General features: G+C 43.2%; 1 protein-coding gene across 1 annotated transcript in view; it reads left to right on the top strand.

Moving 5' to 3' along the window:
• The window catches only part of AFF3 (ALF transcription elongation factor 3), a 539761-nt gene that overhangs the window by 476809 nt on the left and 43911 nt on the right, over nt 1-19041 (top strand). Inside the window, exons 13-15 of the mRNA XM_054586382.1 lie at nt 3957-4143; nt 11059-12192; nt 16857-16981. Coding sequence (XP_054442357.1) covers nt 3957-4143; nt 11059-12192; nt 16857-16981 — 1446 coding nt within the window. The remainder of the gene's footprint in view (nt 1-3956; nt 4144-11058; nt 12193-16856; nt 16982-19041) is intronic.

The following is a 19041-nucleotide window of genomic DNA, read 5'->3' as shown; positions in this document are numbered from 1 at the left end:
GTACAGGTCCAACGGTCCTATTTGGTTTTTTGGAAGATAATGCTAGCAATGTGAACTCTCTTGTGCCAGTTTTTACCATTTTCACTTCTCATAATGTGGTTAGAGTTTTAGATCAATTACTATCAATAAAGATGCTTTCAATACCCGAATGCTGTTGCCAGGGGACTGATTACAGTTTGGCATGCATTTGTTGAGTTCATACTGAGTGCTGAGTGAGAAGGTGCTATAGCCTCTTCTGTAATATTACTCTTCAGCCAAGATGTGGGTGCCCACAGGATACAAGACACCATGCTGGGCATCATAGCATCCACACAGCATCTCTGCCAAACAGGCAGAGAGCCTGCTTCCTGGTTACTTGTTGGTTGAAGGCTTGCGGACAACTGTGGATATTTATTCAGGTCCCATAATACACTTGGCAGGAGGAACAACCTTAACTGTGAGATCCAAGATTTTTTATTTAGTTTCCAGATCTTTTCTTCTACTGTCTATGTTCAGACTTAGTCCAGGCCAGATTCTGCAAGGAATGTGTCACTATAGCCAAAGGAAGGTACATAGCAAGCAGGTCACTTAGAACAAAGCCAGGACTCTCAAAAAAACAACAAGGCATTTCATGAAATCAAAATACAAAAATTAAATAAACCATCCTAGAAAGAACTGAGCTTACATCATAGCATATGAATTTAGAGTACATTTAAAGAAATAGTCTCTGAAAGGAAAAAGTGGTAAAATTGGAAGAGCACAAGAGGTGCTGAAACCCCCTTAAATATTTTTTTATTGGAAAAGAGAAATTGTGACCTTTTTGAGAGGTTAAATGCTTTTAAAAATCTTATTAAACCAATGATGGATTTTTTTCCTCTTAACCTCGTGGGGGGGGGGGTTCTGTTTTGTTTTGTTTTTTTAATTCACTAATCATATGTGAACACCTACTATGCCTGTGCTAAGTTGGGAGACACAAGGACTGATTCCGTGATCTCACTGATGTCTCCATGTTGGCACACTGAATGACAACATGCTCCTGCAATGGAATAGGGTCCAAGGGCTCTTGTCAAAGTTGTCCAAGCCTGCATCATCATGTCAACCAATCTGTTACTGCTTCAGGCAAAAGATACATTTTTTAACTAAGTTAATTTTTTAAAATATTTTTGTTATGTAAACATGACAACTAGTTGGCATCCTAAAGTTTTAAATATATACAGGCTAGTCTTCTTTCAGCAAAGTCTTGCCAGTACATCTTTTTTTACCTCCCTGATTCTGTGTCTCCAAAGAGCTGTCCTTGTAATAGTACTAGTCTGCAGTGATGACCGTCCCATCTGGCTTCCTAGTCTCTATCTGCCACTGTCCCAGCCGCAACTGCTGCAGCAGAGGCTCAGCAGCTTCATGCCCTCGTGACAGGAGCACTCAACCCCCAAGGATGCACACAAATACTGGTTCCTGGAGCAGCCTTCACAGAGATGGGAGTAGTTCTCTTGATCCCAGAACCAGAGCTCCCTAGGCTCCCACCCTTAGCACAATTCTTTCTGGCAACCTATTCTCTGCTCAGACCATCGAAGCACAAATATATTCAACCCTGACCCCAGACACATCGTAAGCCTCACAGCCCTTAAAGCAAAGCATGAAGAAAAACCTAAAATCCTTGGCTCTCTGAACTGTTTCTAAAACAAGTAATAGTTATGCCAGTAAAACTGTCACTTTAAGTGAATTTCCTAATTTAAGGAGGGAAATCATGAAAGTATAACAGCTTCCTGCCAATCTAACTCAGATCAGAGATCCTTTCTCCTTGGGTTAGTGTGTCTCATGTCAGTAGGACAGCAGTCATAAAAGGAAGGCGGCCCGGTAACTGTTTAATAGACATTTTCCCAGAAATCAAAGTGCTGCTTTTCAAAAGACAGTCAGTCACTTTGCAGTACAAGCACCAGGGAACTCCAGACACTTTGCTGCTTCTGCAGCCCACATACCGCCCAAGCACACACAGTACCCCCCCATCACATGCTCTTTGTTGTTTGAATTAAAGCAGGTAGAATGTACCATCATATAAAACAATCAAAATGCTCTTTGTTCATCTTAATTTCCCAGTCTTTAGCAAATGGCATCCAAAGTGTGGCAGGGGGTCATATGTCTTTCCTCCGCCATGTGTTGCTTTGCTTTCAAGGGTTTTCTGATTTGGGCTTGGTTTTTTAATGGGGGGAGGTGTGTGTTTGTGTTTGGGAGTTTTCTTTTCCCCCAATGTTTTGGGGTCTCCTGACAAACTGTTAACATGGATTACAGGTGTTCTTGTTTGGTCAGAGCCCAATAGTCCTTTTTTATTGTTTTTAATGACTGTGTTGATAGTAGCCATCTCAACTTCAACAGAAAAAATGGATTTTAGTTCATAAGGGAAGAAAGCAATATTATAGGCCTCTGATCACTAACCTTCCCTTCTTCGCTTCTGTCTAAAGAGCCAGGACTTCTCACTCAACATCAGAGACAAAAGAAAGGCTGCAAAAGAAATCACTGCAGCTCAGGCAAGGCATAAACAGGCAGATGTTGTCTGATGTTGAAGAATTTTGTCAAACCATAGGTGTGGATCATGGCATGGGTGGGAAAAATAAAAACCACTAGTGAAGATTATGTTTCAATTTGCTCTTTCCCTACCCTGCAATTCAAGAAGGTGCTTTTATTTTCAGATATACTCTGCAAGACAGTTTCTTGTCTTGTGCTTCTACAAGCTAGCTTCCAATGAGTATTAACCCCTCAGCGCCCCCACACTAAGTATTTATAAGATTCTGTCCTTGCACAGAGCATTTGTCAAAGATTTAAGGGGCCGGTGAAAAGGGTCCTTAACCTTGTCCAGGCTGAACTGCACTTAAGACCCTAATCCCCGTGACAAGCTTTCTGGCCCCTGGCCTTCTCTGATGTTCAGTCCTATTGAAGCAGTGGCCACAGTGGGAAAAGTCAAACAGATATTTGCTGACTCAACATAAAGAAGTGATCACGCATTTCTGGGTTTAGAATTTGACCTCAAAAGAACAGATGTAGGTGTTTCAATTAATATAGACTTTGAAGATGTTGAATATTATGTGAATACCAAAACTTTCTTCTTGGCTCAAATACTCTGGATGGCTGTCTGCTATTTGAATTTTTGTGGTTAATTAATTACCATTAGAAGAATGCCAATTTTTCCTGTTCTTTTTGAGTTTGTAATTTGAGTATATAACTTCCTAGCAAATTTCAGCATTGATATGAACATAAAGGATAATTTGAAATGTTATTGCTATAAGCCAGCCACTCTACTGGGGTTGCATTTTAAAATCTGGAATATATAAAAACATGTAAGCGATGGATCTTCAGTTCTTAAATAAAGGGCTTAAAGGAAAATTACTGCTTCTTCAGCAAAAAGCCAGCTCCTGTAAAGATGACAGCACTCAATCTGCGGACAGGAGGAAGTGGGAAGCAGGGCTGTGTAACTGCTGGTCCCATGGCCTACGGAATTTTCCAGTAGACCATGAGAGCAGAGAGCAGAACACTGTTCCCTTCTTCACAGCCCATGTCCTAAAATAAAGCATACAGACAGTTTCAATTTTTACAAAACATTTCAAGCATTTCGGATTTCCTTGCATTTTTTGCCGATGATTAGATTTGGGGGTGCATTTGAAAAGGCGTTCCCAGAAACAGCAGTAGTATAGAAACAGTCATTCTGGAATTACACTACCTTTCCTTCTAAAATGGCCACACAAAAACATTCCCGACTACCAAGTGGCACCAGCTTTCAGTCCCAGTCTTATTTACATACATGTAATATTGTTTTAACCATTAGGATGCCTTTGACCTTGATTGCTCTTCAAGCGCCAAGTAATGGTGGACAGATGTGTGGCCTGTGCCTTCCCGCTCTTTTGGTGATATGACAGCTTGCTCGGTGGTATTTTGTGTTTGCTCACTTGGCTTTCCTCCCCTTTCCTCCCTGCCCTGTGGGCTGGCAGTGCCGCGGTCCAGCAGGCCGGCTGCAGAGCCTCGGTGCCTTCCAGCAAGGGCAGCAGCAGCGGCAGCAGCAGCAGCGGCAGCAGTTCGTCCAGTGACTCAGAGAGCAGCTCCGGATCTGACTCGGAGACCGAGAGCAGTTCCAGCGAAAGCGAAGGCAGCAAGCCGGCCCACTGCTCCAGCCCTGAGGTAAGATCTGCCCTGGCCCCGAGCCCCAGGAGCTCAGTGAGTCCTTTGCTCTGCATTTGGCCCCACCCCATCCCACCTTTGCACTGTGACAGCCAAGACCCTGAAGCCACCACCCCTGGCAGCCCATCGGGGTTTTTGTGGGGTCACCCTGCTCTGTCCCCTCATCAGTTCTCTTTATTACAGAGTTTCCTTGGAAGCACGGATACTTCATCTTTCATTGTCCAAAAATCTCTATCTTGATTTCCAGAAATTTCCAAATATGCTATAACTATCACTGACTGGAAATACCCCTATGGATCAGGCCTCCCTAGGTCAGCAAGGCAGTAACCACTAGGGCAGCTCACTGTCTAGGCAGTGTGGTCACCCATAAATCACAGGAAAGGAGTTTTATGGATGAGACATGGTAAGAGCTCACATTTTTTGCAGTTTGTCATGGATTAGAAGAACAAGAGCTGTAAGTAATAATAAAACCTTCTTAACTGTGTTTTCTTTGTGAAAATATAAAAAAGAAAAATTAGCATCAACCTACAAATAACAATGAAACCTTTTATAGCTACAATGAGTACCTATGTGGGAGATTTAGATGCCTCATATAAAAACATTATAAGGTACCGATAAAAACATTGCTTTTTCTACTTTAAAGGGAAAAGGAGAAAATTAAATAGTATTTCAGAGCATGTAGGTTCTCGGGAGAGCGTTAAGAGCAAATTTCGCTAGTCCATGGCTCAGTAAGGGTCAACTTTGACTTCTAAAGAAAGAGTAAAAATACAGTTTCTTATTGAGTGTAGAAGCATTTGACTTTGCCATGGGTTGTAAGATTTAATTTTTCACCTGACAACCCTGCGTATCACTTTGGGGCCAAAATTTCTTAGGAGGCTCTGAAATAAAACGAAAGCCACTTATGCAAAGCACAGCAGTGAGCAGGGCACACCCAAAGGGCAGCACAATGCCTGTTTCCAGCTCTTGTACCTGTGCCTTAGGACACATGAAAGCCACTGTGGTTTTATCTGAAGTCCATAGACTGGCTCTTAAATTCCCTCAGAATTTTCCCTTTCCAATGTCCTTTCAGGAGGCCAGGCAGGGCTTTTTGCAGGGGCACTAAATACCCAGGGAAGTAATATTTCCCCACACTCCTCATTTCTTCACCAGCACCTTTCTGCCTGCTCCTGGTACTCTCCATCCATCCTGAAATAAGCCGTCTCTCCTGTACCTGTCTCCCTTTTCCATGAGGCTCACCTTCTCTCTCTCTCTCCCTCTCTCTCTCTCCCTCCTTCCCGTCCTGCTCCTCCCCCATATAAGAGGAAGGCTCTTAACAACATTAGCCTATAAAAGCCAGAGGTTGATATAACCCTGATTTTTCCCAGAAACTAAATTATTATTCCTCCTTTATAATTTGATTCATTTGTTCATTCATTCATTCACTCATTCATTATTCATTCAACAAATATTTATCAAGCATCTGCCATAGACCTGGCGCTTGGCTCTGGGATACAGCAATTATCTGATATCCCTGTCTTCCTAGAGCTGGCATAATAATGGGAATAATTTAAAACAAAAAAAATACAAGGGTTCAATAAAACGGAGTTAAACAGTCTTCTTCAAAGTCAATTTTATGTGGTAATTTGTTGAGAACTCCAAAATATTATTAGTTAGAAGAAATAGCTGGGCTTCAGGGACATTGCAAAAGCCAAAGAGGGCAGTGTCAGTGTCTCTGTCAGTGTCTGTGAAGACCCCCCCATCCGGGTTCTTCTCTGTGACTTTGAAGGTTAAATTCCTGAACAGTTGAGTCTTACTTTCATACTGAAATGTGATATCTAGAGCTCGTGAATGAAGCTGAAACCTAGCCTAAGAGCGGTACAGCTATAAGGTGCTTTAAGCAATTTCTTTCCAAATGGTACTGAGATTACTAAAAAGACTTGAACTCCTTGGTGATGAAAGGAAGCTCTTGTCATTTCTTGCAGCAGCTATCAGAGGCCCCTAGCTAAGGAGAGGGAGCTCTGCTGAAGCAGGCCTGAAAGTTCAAGTTGCCTGAGGCCACATATAGTTTTCAATTTCTTGCTTCTCTATACAGAGAGAATGCACAAGTGGCAAGTGAGGTGTTAGCCACCCTGCAAGTTACCTCTTTCTGCGGGAAAGGAATGTCTTAGTTGGAATAAAAGTAAGTTTATTCTTTTAACGTTTTTTCCAAGATATTTAATACAGACACATGCCCTTTAGAAATAAAGAGAATTTGCAGAATGAAAATTGCAAAGAAGGGGAGTAGCATAATGGGACTGACCATCCCCAGTGTCACCATTTCTCTCTGACTGAGCTGGCCCAGGTCACCTTACAGAAAGCAGTGAGGCTCGTTTCCCTGAATCCCAACTGATAAGGAGAGCTCTGTGTAGCCTCACACCTCACATTCCATTGTGCAAACTGGTTTATGCAGCTTAGAAGCAAAATGCTTCTGACCTTCACTTTCCCTTCTGGTAACATCCTGACATGGGGGAGTAGGAGGAGACCCTCATAATGTTTCAAGGACCCTGTGTTCTCCCCCTCACCATGCCAGCACCAGAAACCCATGGGGCTCAACTGAGCTTCATCTGAACTGTCCTTCACGGCTGTGGTTGTAGACCACAGCTGCAGTGTAGTCACTGCATTTTACGTGAATTGCCATGGTATAATGCCTTGTCTGCACGCCAGCACAGAGGAGCCACTGCGAACACTGTGTTCGTCTCTCAGATCCTCTCCCTGTGGCCTAATGTCTGCTTAGTTATTGGTCTAATTTTTTTCACGTGAGTTTCATCTTCTTTCCTGGCATGGTACATCCTTTCATGTCAGAGCTTTGCAGGACAAACTACCTTGCCCTCAGCTAGCATATTTACACCTGCACACAGAGCTCTCTCAGACCTCCGGCCATATGATTTTGAGGAGGACCAGGATTAAGTAGGTTTAACTCATCTCTTTACTGTAGGGCTTCACCCAGCTCCTAATATTCCTCAAGTAAACTGTATTTTCCCTTGTACATTTCCCAAACTTATCTGACCATGGAAACCTTTCTCGTGGACTATATGAACTAAAAGCGTATTTTAGAAAATGCTGCCCTAGATTGTTCTGGAAAATCAGTGGAAATGTGATGCAAGTTATTCATTGATTGAACAAGCTCCTCCTTAACTAGGTGTCTGTGAGGTCCATGGCAGTGGGTGCTGTGAAGGATATAGATGAAGCAGGGACCACAGTACTTGACGGAGGGCTTGTGCATGAGTCAAAGCAGGGATTAATCAAGGAGAGTCATGGCTGAAAATATAAAGTAGCAAGCAAGCAAACAAACTGCTGGGCAGAAGCCCTGTGGATGGAAATGGAAGTCAACCATTCCAGCAGCGTGCCAGAATAAGAGAGACCCAAGCCCTGAGTTCCCCCCGTCACTGCCACTTAAGTCTTCATGGTTAAGCTTCCTTGGCCATGTTTGCCCCAACCCCAGAAAGGCAGATATTCCTGTGCTGCCTAATCTGTGAGGCTGTTCTGAGGAATTAATTATACAATTTGAGTGACAGCCCATTGTGAGTTGTTCTTAGGAACAGAGTCATAACAATCTACCTCCCTAACCTATTACAGACACTGCGAGGGACACAAAGAAACAGACTGGCTCCAGCCTGAAAGAAGTGTTTGGCCTTGTTGAAGATAGAACATATACACATAAAATTAATATAAACATCAAACAGCTATGCAATTGCCCTGGCCAGGCAGCTCAGTTGGTTGGAGCATTGTTCTGTACACCAAGAAAGGTTGTAGGTTCCACCCCCGGTCAGGGCACATACTTAGGTTGTGGGTTCAGTCCCTGGTCAGGGTAAGTATGGGAGGCAACTGATGTTTCTCTCTCATGTCGATGTTCCTCTTTCTCTCTCTCTCTCTCTCTCTCTCTCTCTCTCAAATCAGTAAACATACCTTCAGATGACAATGTTCTTTAAAGGCTATGCAGTTGAGGATAATAGAAGGCACAGTTATTGTTTGGAGAGTTAGTGGTATTTTCCAAAAATCAGACTTAATTCTTTCACTTTAGATTGAAGACCAACATTTCTCCAGGGAATGAGGTCCCCCTTTCTTGAAGCTACACCAGACAGTAATGGGAGATTAGGTGAAACAACTGGGGAGAGAACCTGATCTTTAAACCTAGATAAATACAGGTTTATTCTCGGTGGTGCCTGGTAGTTCTGCAGCTTTGGACATGTCACTTAACCTCTCTGATCCTCATCTACAAATTACGGGAGATAATATTTCTTCACTGTATGGATTAAATTAGATGACATATGTGAAGTGGGAGGTACATTATAGGTGTTCTGGCAAGGAAAGATGACTGTAAGGTGATGGATGCCCTTGAACACCCGCCAGAGAAATTTGGATTTCATTTGAAAGGCAATAGGAGGTCATTGTAGATCCTTGAGAAAGAAAGTATGATTTAGTAATGTGTTGAAAATGATACTTCAAACTGATTTCTTCAGCTGTGAAGTGCAAAAAAAACCACACAAACAAGACCCTAAAGCACATCAGGCAATGGACCCCAAACTAAATTTGTTAAATTCTCCTCTTTGCTGTTAATGTTGCCACCAGGAAGTCTCAGTTCGAATCCCTGTGCGCAGCTGTGGTTTGACTACAGGCAGTCATCAGAGGTGTGAGCTGTGGAAGGCTCAGGATGGAGAGGGAGGGGAGGACTTGGTGGCTGGGCCAGAGTGGGGGCATGCTCTGCCATGTTTGCTCCCCCTCCCAGTGTGTCCCTTTTCTGCAAGATGCCCCTTCAGCCTCCCTTTCTATTTACTGTGCCCCATTTGTCTAAGGAAGCCAAGGCACACAAGTCACTGACTTGTCAGTGGTCACATAATGAGAGAAGTGGGAGTGGGATGAGACAGTAACAGAAGCCATAAATTGTTTACCACCAAATTAGCTTTCAGCCACAATCAACTGTCTTGGGGAAGATGAGAGCTTCCCCTTGGCAAAGAAGCTGTTCTGTGTCCTGCTGTCCTGCCTCCTCCATTGCATGCATGTACTGCTGCAGTGTGTACCAAGTTTGCTCTGTTTGTTTCATATGTTCCTTTTCTCCAGAGAAGCCAAAATAAAACAAGGTCAGAATTTGCATATAACAACTCAAGGGCACCAAAAAGATATTTTTGTTCTTTTATGTCTTGCTCTGGAGCCCTGGTCCTTTTTGGTGTATGAAAACAAAGAAAGCGCAAAGTCAAGTCAAAGACCAGACTCCCCACCAGGGCCCTACCCTCCCACACCTATATCCCAGGGTGAAGCCTCTCCATCTGACAGGCCCAGGGCAAGGGCCTTGGATCCTCAGGCTGCATTCCACTGAAATGTTGCTTGTTCTTCCCAGTCACTGGACACCTTGTGCTCGAGTTCCCTGAAGTACAGTTGGTCTCATCTGTTTCAGAAGAACCACTAGGATGTCCACGGTCCCTGCCATGGCTCTAATGTGTAGTTCCCACACTCTGTGTCCTCTTCTTCTTGGCCTCAGGCGCCTCTGGCTCGTCAGAGGCTTCTCATCTTCCTGAGCCGTGCTCCACAGATTCCTCCAGACTCAGCCAGGACCTTTGTGTCTCTTCATCCCTTCATGTAGTTGTTTCCCAAGTCCTGCTCCTAATAGGGACCTCACTATTGAAAAACAAATCTTTATACATAAAAACAAGCTTTAGAAATTATTGTGTAGAAAAAAATGTTTTTCTCCTACAAGGGAGCCTGCCTTGCTCTGGACTTGAACCAGTCATGTTCAAAGTGCAAAGCTAAGCAATGTCTTCTTTTTCTAGGTGATATGTAGTCTCCTGGAACAATGGATGCCATGATTAGCGGGTAGGAGGCTGTTGGGGAGGAAAAATGCATCACCTTAATCGCTCAAAACATTTTACCGTTTCACATATAGTCACAAATGGCAAACACTCCAGCTAGAGTTCTATGCTTATCAATATACCTATTTTCTTTTAATAATCACAGATGATGGATAAATGGACTTTTATTAAAAATCAACAAATCAAGCATTTGCTCAGTTAACCTTTTTATGAGACATAGAACGATGGCCTTCTCCTAGAAAAAGATAACTCTGAAACATTTCACATTCTGTTTAGGGGCATTCATGGACTCTCTGTAACCAGTCTCTGGGGCAGAGTTTAAAACCTGTGATATCCATGATTTGCTCTAAGTTAGCAAAACTGCCTGCAGGAAAAATTTCTATCATCACTTTCATGGCTGAAACATTTCTAGCAAAGTGGGGTGGAAGCAGGCTGAGGATGGACTAACCAAGTCCATCTGCCAGAGCACATGGGGCTCACACAGGCCTCTTATTAAATGGAAGTTCCAAACCACTAAACAAGCCATCTTCTCAAAGTTACTGCTTCTGCGAGCAAATAACTATGCCCTACTTACCTTCCCCACAGGAACTATATGCTAATTCTTCAGGACTATAGGTTCCACTTATCCTCCACTTCTAATTTTTAATTTTAAGACCCCAAATTTTAAGTCTTACCAAAAAAAAAAAAGAAAAAGAGTGCTTTAACAGGGTCCCCACACTATTACCCACTAACTTTCAGAATCTTGTTTGTGTGTGTGAATGTGTGTGTGTTTAATTATAAAATATGTACATTGTATAACACTCAAAGGTACTAGAAATAGGTTCTAATGAAGTACAGTGCTATCCCTGAATTTTTCCTAATTGGCTTCAAAGTATTGCGCAGACATGTAAGTGACCTAGGACAGGAAAGGGACACCATCCTGCATCCTGTGTGCCAGCTGAGAGCTGCCATGCTCACTACTGGGCCCATGTTCCTTTTACTTTCCACTTGGTTTCTGCTCATACACCTAGAGGAATAAGTGAAGATAAAAACAGCCAGGCCTCTTTTGAGTCTGTAATAATGTTTTGTTTGTTTGCTTATTTTCTGCTTTTAGGCTGAGCCTGCATCCTCTAACAAGTGGCAGCTGGATAAATGGCTAAATAAAGTTAATCCCCACAAGCCTCCTATTTTGATCCAAAATGAAAGCCACGGCCTGGAGAGCAATCAGTACTACGCCCCAGGGAAAGACCAAGTGCAGGACTGTGGGAAACTCCCCGATGGTTGCCAAAGCAGCCTGAGAGAGAAGGACATCAAGAGCACCTGCAAGGAAGAGCAGAGGCCAAGGACAGCCAACAAGGCCCCGGGGACTAAGGGGGTGAAGCAGAAGTCCCCACCCGCGGCTGTGGCTGTGGCCGTGACTGCAGCCGCTCCACCACCCACAGTTCCTGGTGCGCCCCCTGAAAGTGTGCCGGCACCCACACGGAGGTCTGCCGGCAAGAAGCCCCCTAGGCGCGCAGAAAGGACCTCAGCTGGGGATAGCGCTAACTGCCAACGGCCAGAGGAGCCCGCAGATGCGCTGGGGGTGAGCGCAGCCATCCCTCCGGAGCCCACCAAGGCCAGGCCCTGTGGCAACAGCAGGACCAGCCACCGCAAGGAGCTGCGTGCCTCAGTCACCTGCGAGAAGCGCCGCACGCGGGGCCTGAGCAGGATTGTCCCCAAGTCCAAGGAGTTCATCGAGACAGAGTCATCATCTTCGTCCTCCTCCTCAGACTCTGACCTGGAGTCAGAGCAGGACGAGTACCCCCTGGCCAAAGCACAGGCCGTGGCCACTGCCTCTGCCTCTGCTGCTGCTGCCACTGCCTCTGCCGCTGCCTCTACCTCTGCAAGCGACCAGAGGCTCAAGGAGGCTGCCAGCAGCATCAGCAGTGGTGGTGGCCCCCGCGCACCCGTAGGCTCCATCAACGCCAGGACCACCAGTGACATCGCCAAGGAGCTGGAGGAGCAGTTCTACACACTGGTCCCCTTCGGCCGCAATGAACTTCTCTCCCCACTGAAGGATAGTGATGAGGTCAGGTCTCTCTGGGTCAAAATTGACCTGACCCTCCTATCCAGGATTCCAGAACACTTGCCCCAGGAGCCTGGGGTCTTAAGCACTCCTGCGGCTAAGGACGCAGAGAGCGCACCTCCAAGCCACCCATCAGACACACCGTCAGAAAAGGCTTTGCCAAAATCCAAGAGGAAACGCAAGGTAGGCTTGAGGCTGAGGGACTGGTGGGGAAGGAGGGCTGTGCCTTAACTTTTAGGTGAGGTGTCAGAGCATGAGTAGGCTGCTGGTCTCGCATGTAAGGCAGAAGTTCTGTGTGTCTTTACCCAGCAAATACTCATATAGTTCTAACACGTGCCAGATACTGTTGTAAACAGTTGACATACATTATCTCATTTAAACCCCTAAAACCACCCAATGAGGGAAGTACCATTATTATTCCTATTTTATAACTCTCAATAATTAAGCCCTGTGCCACCATATGATAAAGTAGGTATGCAAGAAATCTTTATCCACTCAGTGTGTGCCAAGGCAGGCTGGAAGCTGGGCCTGTAGAAAAGCTAAACATGTGATAAGCCCCATTCTTTGCTGGAAGGGATGCGAGGCAGTGGGAGAACGGGCCCTGTAAGAGGATCACCAGACTGAGGCCTCAGAGCTGCTATCTGTTACTCCCAGTCCTCAGATCAAAGAGTTTGGTGGTGGAGAGGGGCTGGGAACCAAGACCCTGAGGAGGAGGTACATTTGAGTACAGTCATGTGCCCCTTAACAACAGAAATGCATTGTTGGTGATTTTGTTCTTGTTCTAACCTCCCAGAGAGCAGTTACACAAACCTATGTGGTCCAGCCTGCTACACAGCTGGACCATATGGGATAGACTGACTATTGCTACTGGGTTACAGGCCTGCATAGCCTGTTACTCTACAAAACAGCATGACATTAAGTCAAGCACAAGAGAACACAATGCGATCAAGAGACAGGTAAACATGAGATGTGTGAGGCTGCTGCCAGCGAAAAAATAGCACAGGGGTTTACAGAAAACTTTTTTTAGTAAGTAGAAAGAGTACACTGTAAAATAACAATAAAATATATATAGTAAACCAGTAACATAGTCATCTGTTATCATTACCAGGTATTATGCATTGTACATAACTGTATCTGCTATGCTTTTATATGACTGGTAGTGCAGTAGCTTTATTTGTACCAGCATCACCTTAAACACGTAATGCATTGTGCTATCATGTTAGGACATCACTAAGTGATAGGAGTGTCTCAGCTCCATTATAATCTTAGAGGACCTCTATTGTATATGCAGTCTGTCATTTACTAAAACATTGTTATGTGACACGTGACTGTAATCAGAGGGTTAGGGATGAAGTGGCACCAAAAAGGGGAAAAGGGTAAACAAGTTAAGCACAGGAGTGAGAAAGGTAGTTCAAGTACAGGGAGAGCTGGAAACATATCAGGGAGCAGACCCAAATGCTTAGCAGTTTTCAAAGATTTTTCCCCATGGGAATAACTTAGTCATAAAATAAAGCCAATTTTGAGGATTCTTTCACCTCCTGATATGTATCTTCAAAAAATAACTTGGACCACAGTGGAAAACACAATGGGTAACAAACCAAAGATTGCAGTAATCATGAATGGTTCCAAAATCAGGACAAAATCATTAACAACAGTTAACACGTGTACGTCCTCATGAAGGATGCTGTTCTAAGCACTTTGTACATATTAAATCATATAGTCCTTATAAATTAATGAAGGAAATATTATTGTAATGCCCATTTTACAGATGAGGAAACTGAGGCTCAGGAGCCTAAAGTGACTTGCCGCAGGTTCACTAGGTGATAAGGGGCAGAGCCAGGAATGAGTCCAGTCTATCTGGCTCAGGGTCTCCCAATAAGAAGCCAGCCTCAGGTTTGTGTAGTACTTACCCACATGGCCCCTGCTCAGAAGTACTCTGGCTTAGAGTTTAATGCTTGTGGTTTGACATCTTCAAATTCTTCATTTTATCTTCAAATTTGTATTTTTTAAGTGAAATCTGATGGGACATGCTCAGAACCACATGGAGCTCTGTTTCACCTGTAGTCCCACCTGGTCCTGCAGGCCCTTGGGTCCCTTTGCACTCCTGGCTCTTCCAGGGATGGGGCTGCCGTCCTGAGGCCCCAGGGGCCAAGGGGCAGGCACAGTGAGGGTCAGGTCAGGGTGGGCATCTACAGTCCAGGTACTAAGTAGTCCCAGAGAGGAGACTGCAGTCCCCTACGGGTTGATGGTTTGCCTTGGGTTGGGGGTTGGGCTCTGGAAAGGAGAAATGCCCAACCGGACTTCCCTACCTCTCAACAGGTGGGTCCCACAAATGGCAGGCAGTGGAAACTCTCTGTGGTGGGCCACACAATGCACCCAGTTGCAGGACAGGACCCCTGGGCACTTGAGAATCTACACTCACTTCCCCAAGTATGCCACCCACTCAAGAAGCACAATATAAGAATATCAAGTAAATACCACCATGGAGGATCAAGAGAGAGACTTTAACAGAAAGGAAATGTTTTCTATTTTAGTACTTTATATGTTACTCTTCCTGCTTTTTAAAAACAATTTTTGTAGTATAATTGACATTAACATTATATTAAATTTTGGTATACAGTGTAATGATTCTATATTTGTGTATATTGCAAAGTGATCACCACAATAAGTCCAGTTAATGTGCACTATCATACATAATTACAAATTTTATTCCTCCTGGTAAGAACTTTTAAGATCTACTCTCCTATTGACTTTCAAATATACAATACAGTATTATCAACTATAGTCCCTATGCTGTACATTACATCCCAGGGCTTATTTATGTAACTGGAAGTGTGTTCTTTTTGATCTCCTTCACCCATTTTTTTCCCCACTCTCCCCCCAAACCCCTCAAACTCCTAGACAGCCAACAATCTGTTCTCTACGTCCATAAGTTTGGGGTTTTGTTTTTAGATTCCACATATAAGTGAGATCATACAGTATTAATGTTTTTCTGTCTGAGGTATTTCACTTAGCATAATGCCCCCAAGGTCCATCCATGATGTTGCAAATAGCAAGATTTTATTCTTTTTTGTGGCCGAATAATATTCGTGTGTGTGTGTGTGTGTGTGTGTGTGTGTGTGTGTGTGTGTGTTATAATTTTCTTTATCCATTCATCCATTGATTGATGTGTAGGTTGTTTCGATGTCTTGGCTATTTTAAATAACACTGCAATAAACATGGGATGTATATTATCTTTTCACGTTAGTGTTTTCATTTTCTTCAGCTGAATACCAAGTAGTAGAATTGCAAGATTATATGGTTCTATTTTTTATTTTTTGGAAGCCTTCATACCGTTTTTCATAGTGGCTCTACCATTTTACATTCCCATCAACAGTGTAGGAAGTTTCCCTTTTCTTCACATTCTTGTCCACACTTGTTATTTCCTGTCTTCTTGATAATAGCCATTCTGACAGGTGTGAGGTGATAACTCACTGTGGTTTTGATTTTCATTTCTCTGACAATTAGTGATGTTGAGCACCTTTTCTTGTACCTGTTGACCATCTGTATGTCTTTCTCTGGAGGAATGTCTATTCAGGCCCTCTTCCCATTTTTAACCAGATTTTTTGGGTGTTTTTGCTGTTGAGTCTGTGAGTTCTTTATATATTTTCGTTATTAGCTCCTTATGAGATACATGATTTGCAAATATTATTTTCATGTTGTTGATAGTTCCCTTTGCTGTGCAGAAGCTCTTTGTTTTGATGTAGTCCCACTTGATTATTTTTGCTTTAGTTACCTTTGCTTTTGGTGTCAAATAGCAAAAAAAAAAAAAAAAAATCTCCAAGGCAAAAATCTTTTCCTGCTTTTTGAACAAGGGGCCCAATTTTTTTTATTTTCTGTTGAACCAGAAAATTATGTAATCCTCCCTGGCCTCTTGGGTGACCTTACCTTGTCTTTATTTCACTTTCTTTGTAAAATTATGACACCTTTGCCAGGGTATTGTCAAGTTCAAACAATATTATCCAGTAATATGGGTTAGTTAATTACTTACCTACTCCTCTTTCTTCCTGTTTTCCCCTAGATATCCTTCCCTTCTTTTTACTTTTGGATTGATTTGACCAGCCATCCCCGGGTGGTAAACTGATTGATGAATCAATCGGTCAGTTAAACATTTGGGGATTGATGGATACATGGATGGGCTAATGGAGATTGAGAGAGAGAGAGAGAGGGAGAGGGATAAGAGGAAAAATACACATCTAAAGTTAAACATAAACAGGGGAAAAAAGAATTTAATCAAAGTGCTATTTATAAAAAGGTACTTTAAGGAGATGTCATGGGATATTCATTGTCAACTAGAATTAAGGCACCAAGAGGTAATAGCCCTTGCTTGAAATTCATAAAACCATGAATTTCAAAAGAAAGATTCAAGCTTGTCACTGCCCTCATGGCATTAAGCCAGAATAGGTTGTTTATTTGGATATCAAATATGCCAAGATGAGAGATGTTGAAGCTGTAGTGTGAATTCAGGACAGGTCTTTTTTTGGAGGGCCAAATCGGGCCTGTTGATGGTGGAGCAATTTTCATCACTCACAATGTTTTGCCCTGGATTTTGATCTTGACACTGTGCATTTCCTCTCACTGCACTGTCAAGGGTGAAATTGGCAGATTTCATTCTTATTTGTTGAGTTGCTGCTGGGAGCCTAGACCAGAGCCAAGGGGGCTACGGCCCTGTTGCTGCTCCAGATGCTTTCCAGAGGGGCTGAGAGGGCTGGTCTGCGGGAGGCCTTGCTTGGTGGAAGTTGGTGTTAGGAGCTCATTATGATCCCTTAAAAGCCAAAGCTGATTGGTTTTTGCTTATTTCCATGCAGTGTGACAACGAAGATGACTACAGGGAGATCAAGAAGGCCCAGGGAGAGAAAGAGAGCTCTTCACGACTGACTGCCTCTGCCAATAATACTTTGTCTGCTAATCACTGCAACATGAACATCAACAGGTATGTGTGCTCCCTCAAAGGCAGAGGTGAGCAGGAGGAATCTCTGGATCTGAAAGTCATGTGTCATATTGGGGGAGAGCCAGATTTTTCACAGCTGCTCTGGTCTGGGTCTCCAGACTGACTTTCCTTGGTTTCACCTGAGGCTGATAATCATACCTGGACATGTGCCTTGTATCACAGCTCCGCTTGTGGGTTAGTGGGTAGTTCTTTGTAGCAAAAGACCAGGTACTAAATCCACACAGTTCTGCACTCCCAGAGACACACCTTCCCTCTGAGAACTTAATGACTGAATTTTCAATCCATTATTTTAATAACTGCTGAACCGCTAGAACACTAAGCTTATTACATAGATAAAGAAATAGAAACTTTGAGCAGAATCTTCATATGAGGTAACAGGAACTCTTAGATAGAGACTAAAATTGTAGTGCTAGACAGGACCTGTGTCTGCAAGGTTAAATGGACACCAGGTGACTCCTCTGAAGGCGTTCCAGATGGACCCACATTACACTGAATCCCCTCTGTGACAAATGTCTTTCTAGCAAGGCAAGGTCCCAAATATTTATCATAAGCTAGTAGTTTCCCATCAGTCATAGAAGCTCTTTCTATTTAGAAACACCACAGCTTGGAAACTACTTTTCCTCTGCTAAGACACTCACTCTCCCTGACTGTGTACATAGAATTTTTAAGGGGAGATTAATGCTTCAGTGCAACACATAAAAATGTAAACTGAAAGGTTAGGAAAAGACATAGAGCAGCACTAAAACTCAGAGAGGAGATTGGAGACCAGGGCCTGGGAGCCAGGCCCACTGCAGTGGTAGAGGCACGTTGGGAAGGAAGGCCAGAGAGCCTGGAGGTCCAGGCAGCAGGGAGAGCCACACATGCAAGCCGGCCTTGTCCACAAATTCCATGCCAAGTGGGCAGTATACCCAAAATATTGGGAAAATGTGAATGGGGGAAATGTGGTCCCAGATAGTCGTTAAAGTGTACAATATAGTTATATATATGCGTCTTCATGCATTAGCATCAAGCAACCTTTCTAGCAGATCTAGTAACTGCTGTGAACATCTAAGCAGTGATGATTATAAAGAATATTCAAGATGCTCAATTTCAATGAGAGATTAGTGAAAATGAAGATGTAACTTTTTCCGTCCAAGTTCATGGAGCCCAGGATATGGAAGCCCTTGCAGTAGAGCCTTTGCCTGGCAGAGCCTGCTCACTCTGGCAGTTTCATATTAAATAATGAAGCAGTGCTTATGAAAGTGCTTTGAGTACTTTCTAGGAAAGGTGGTCTATGCAGTTCTGGATTTGTGATGACTGCTGTCAAGTTATACCCATGGGTTGTGATGAGACAACCCCATATATAAAGCAATTACACATCCCAAAAAGGAGATCCAAAGAAAGTTTCTTTTGTCAACTTGACTATATAAAATTACAGTGATGAAGAGAAATAATTGTTTGTCCATGGCAACATTTAATGTAATAATTTAGTTTTCCATGAACATTTAAAATCACATACATGTAAAATAATAGAGATTTAGAAATAGGACTTTTTCACTCACATGTCAAGAAACAGTAATATTCAGACTGTTCATATCCATCCTTAGCATCAGTGCCTTCCTCCTCACTAGTTGAGTTACTTTGATTGGCACAAGTCAGTTTTCCAGAATGCATCTTCTCACTTCTAAGTTGTTAGACATCCAGTGCTTTTTGAACCAGAAATCTATCACTACAAATTCTATCCCTAAACATGTCTGTTTACATACTCTCTAGAACCTTGGCTTTATCATTCGAGGCCTGTCTTTGTAATTTCTACACCGTCACCACCAACTAAGGAAATTGTTCTTTGAAGTGGCTTTAATGGCCTGTTTGCAGTGATAGCCAACACATACGATTAATAAATCATAACTACAGGAATAATGACTAAGTCTTTGTTGAGTGGATTTACTTTTTTTTTTTAACTATCAGGTGACTTCTACAAGTTTCCCAAATTAGCAATGATTCAGTTTCTTTCAGGCTAATGTGCCTTTTCCCAATTTTTTTTTCAAAATTAAGTAATGGAA

Source organism: Pteronotus mesoamericanus, unplaced genomic scaffold (genome assembly GCF_021234165.1).
Source record: "Pteronotus mesoamericanus isolate MK-2021 breed Mesoamerican mustached bat unplaced genomic scaffold, CSHL_Meso_final contig_121, whole genome shotgun sequence".
NCBI lineage: Eukaryota > Metazoa > Chordata > Mammalia > Chiroptera > Mormoopidae > Pteronotus > Pteronotus mesoamericanus.
Note: the sequence above shows the minus strand (reverse complement) of the source record. Positions and strands in the feature narration are given on the sequence as shown.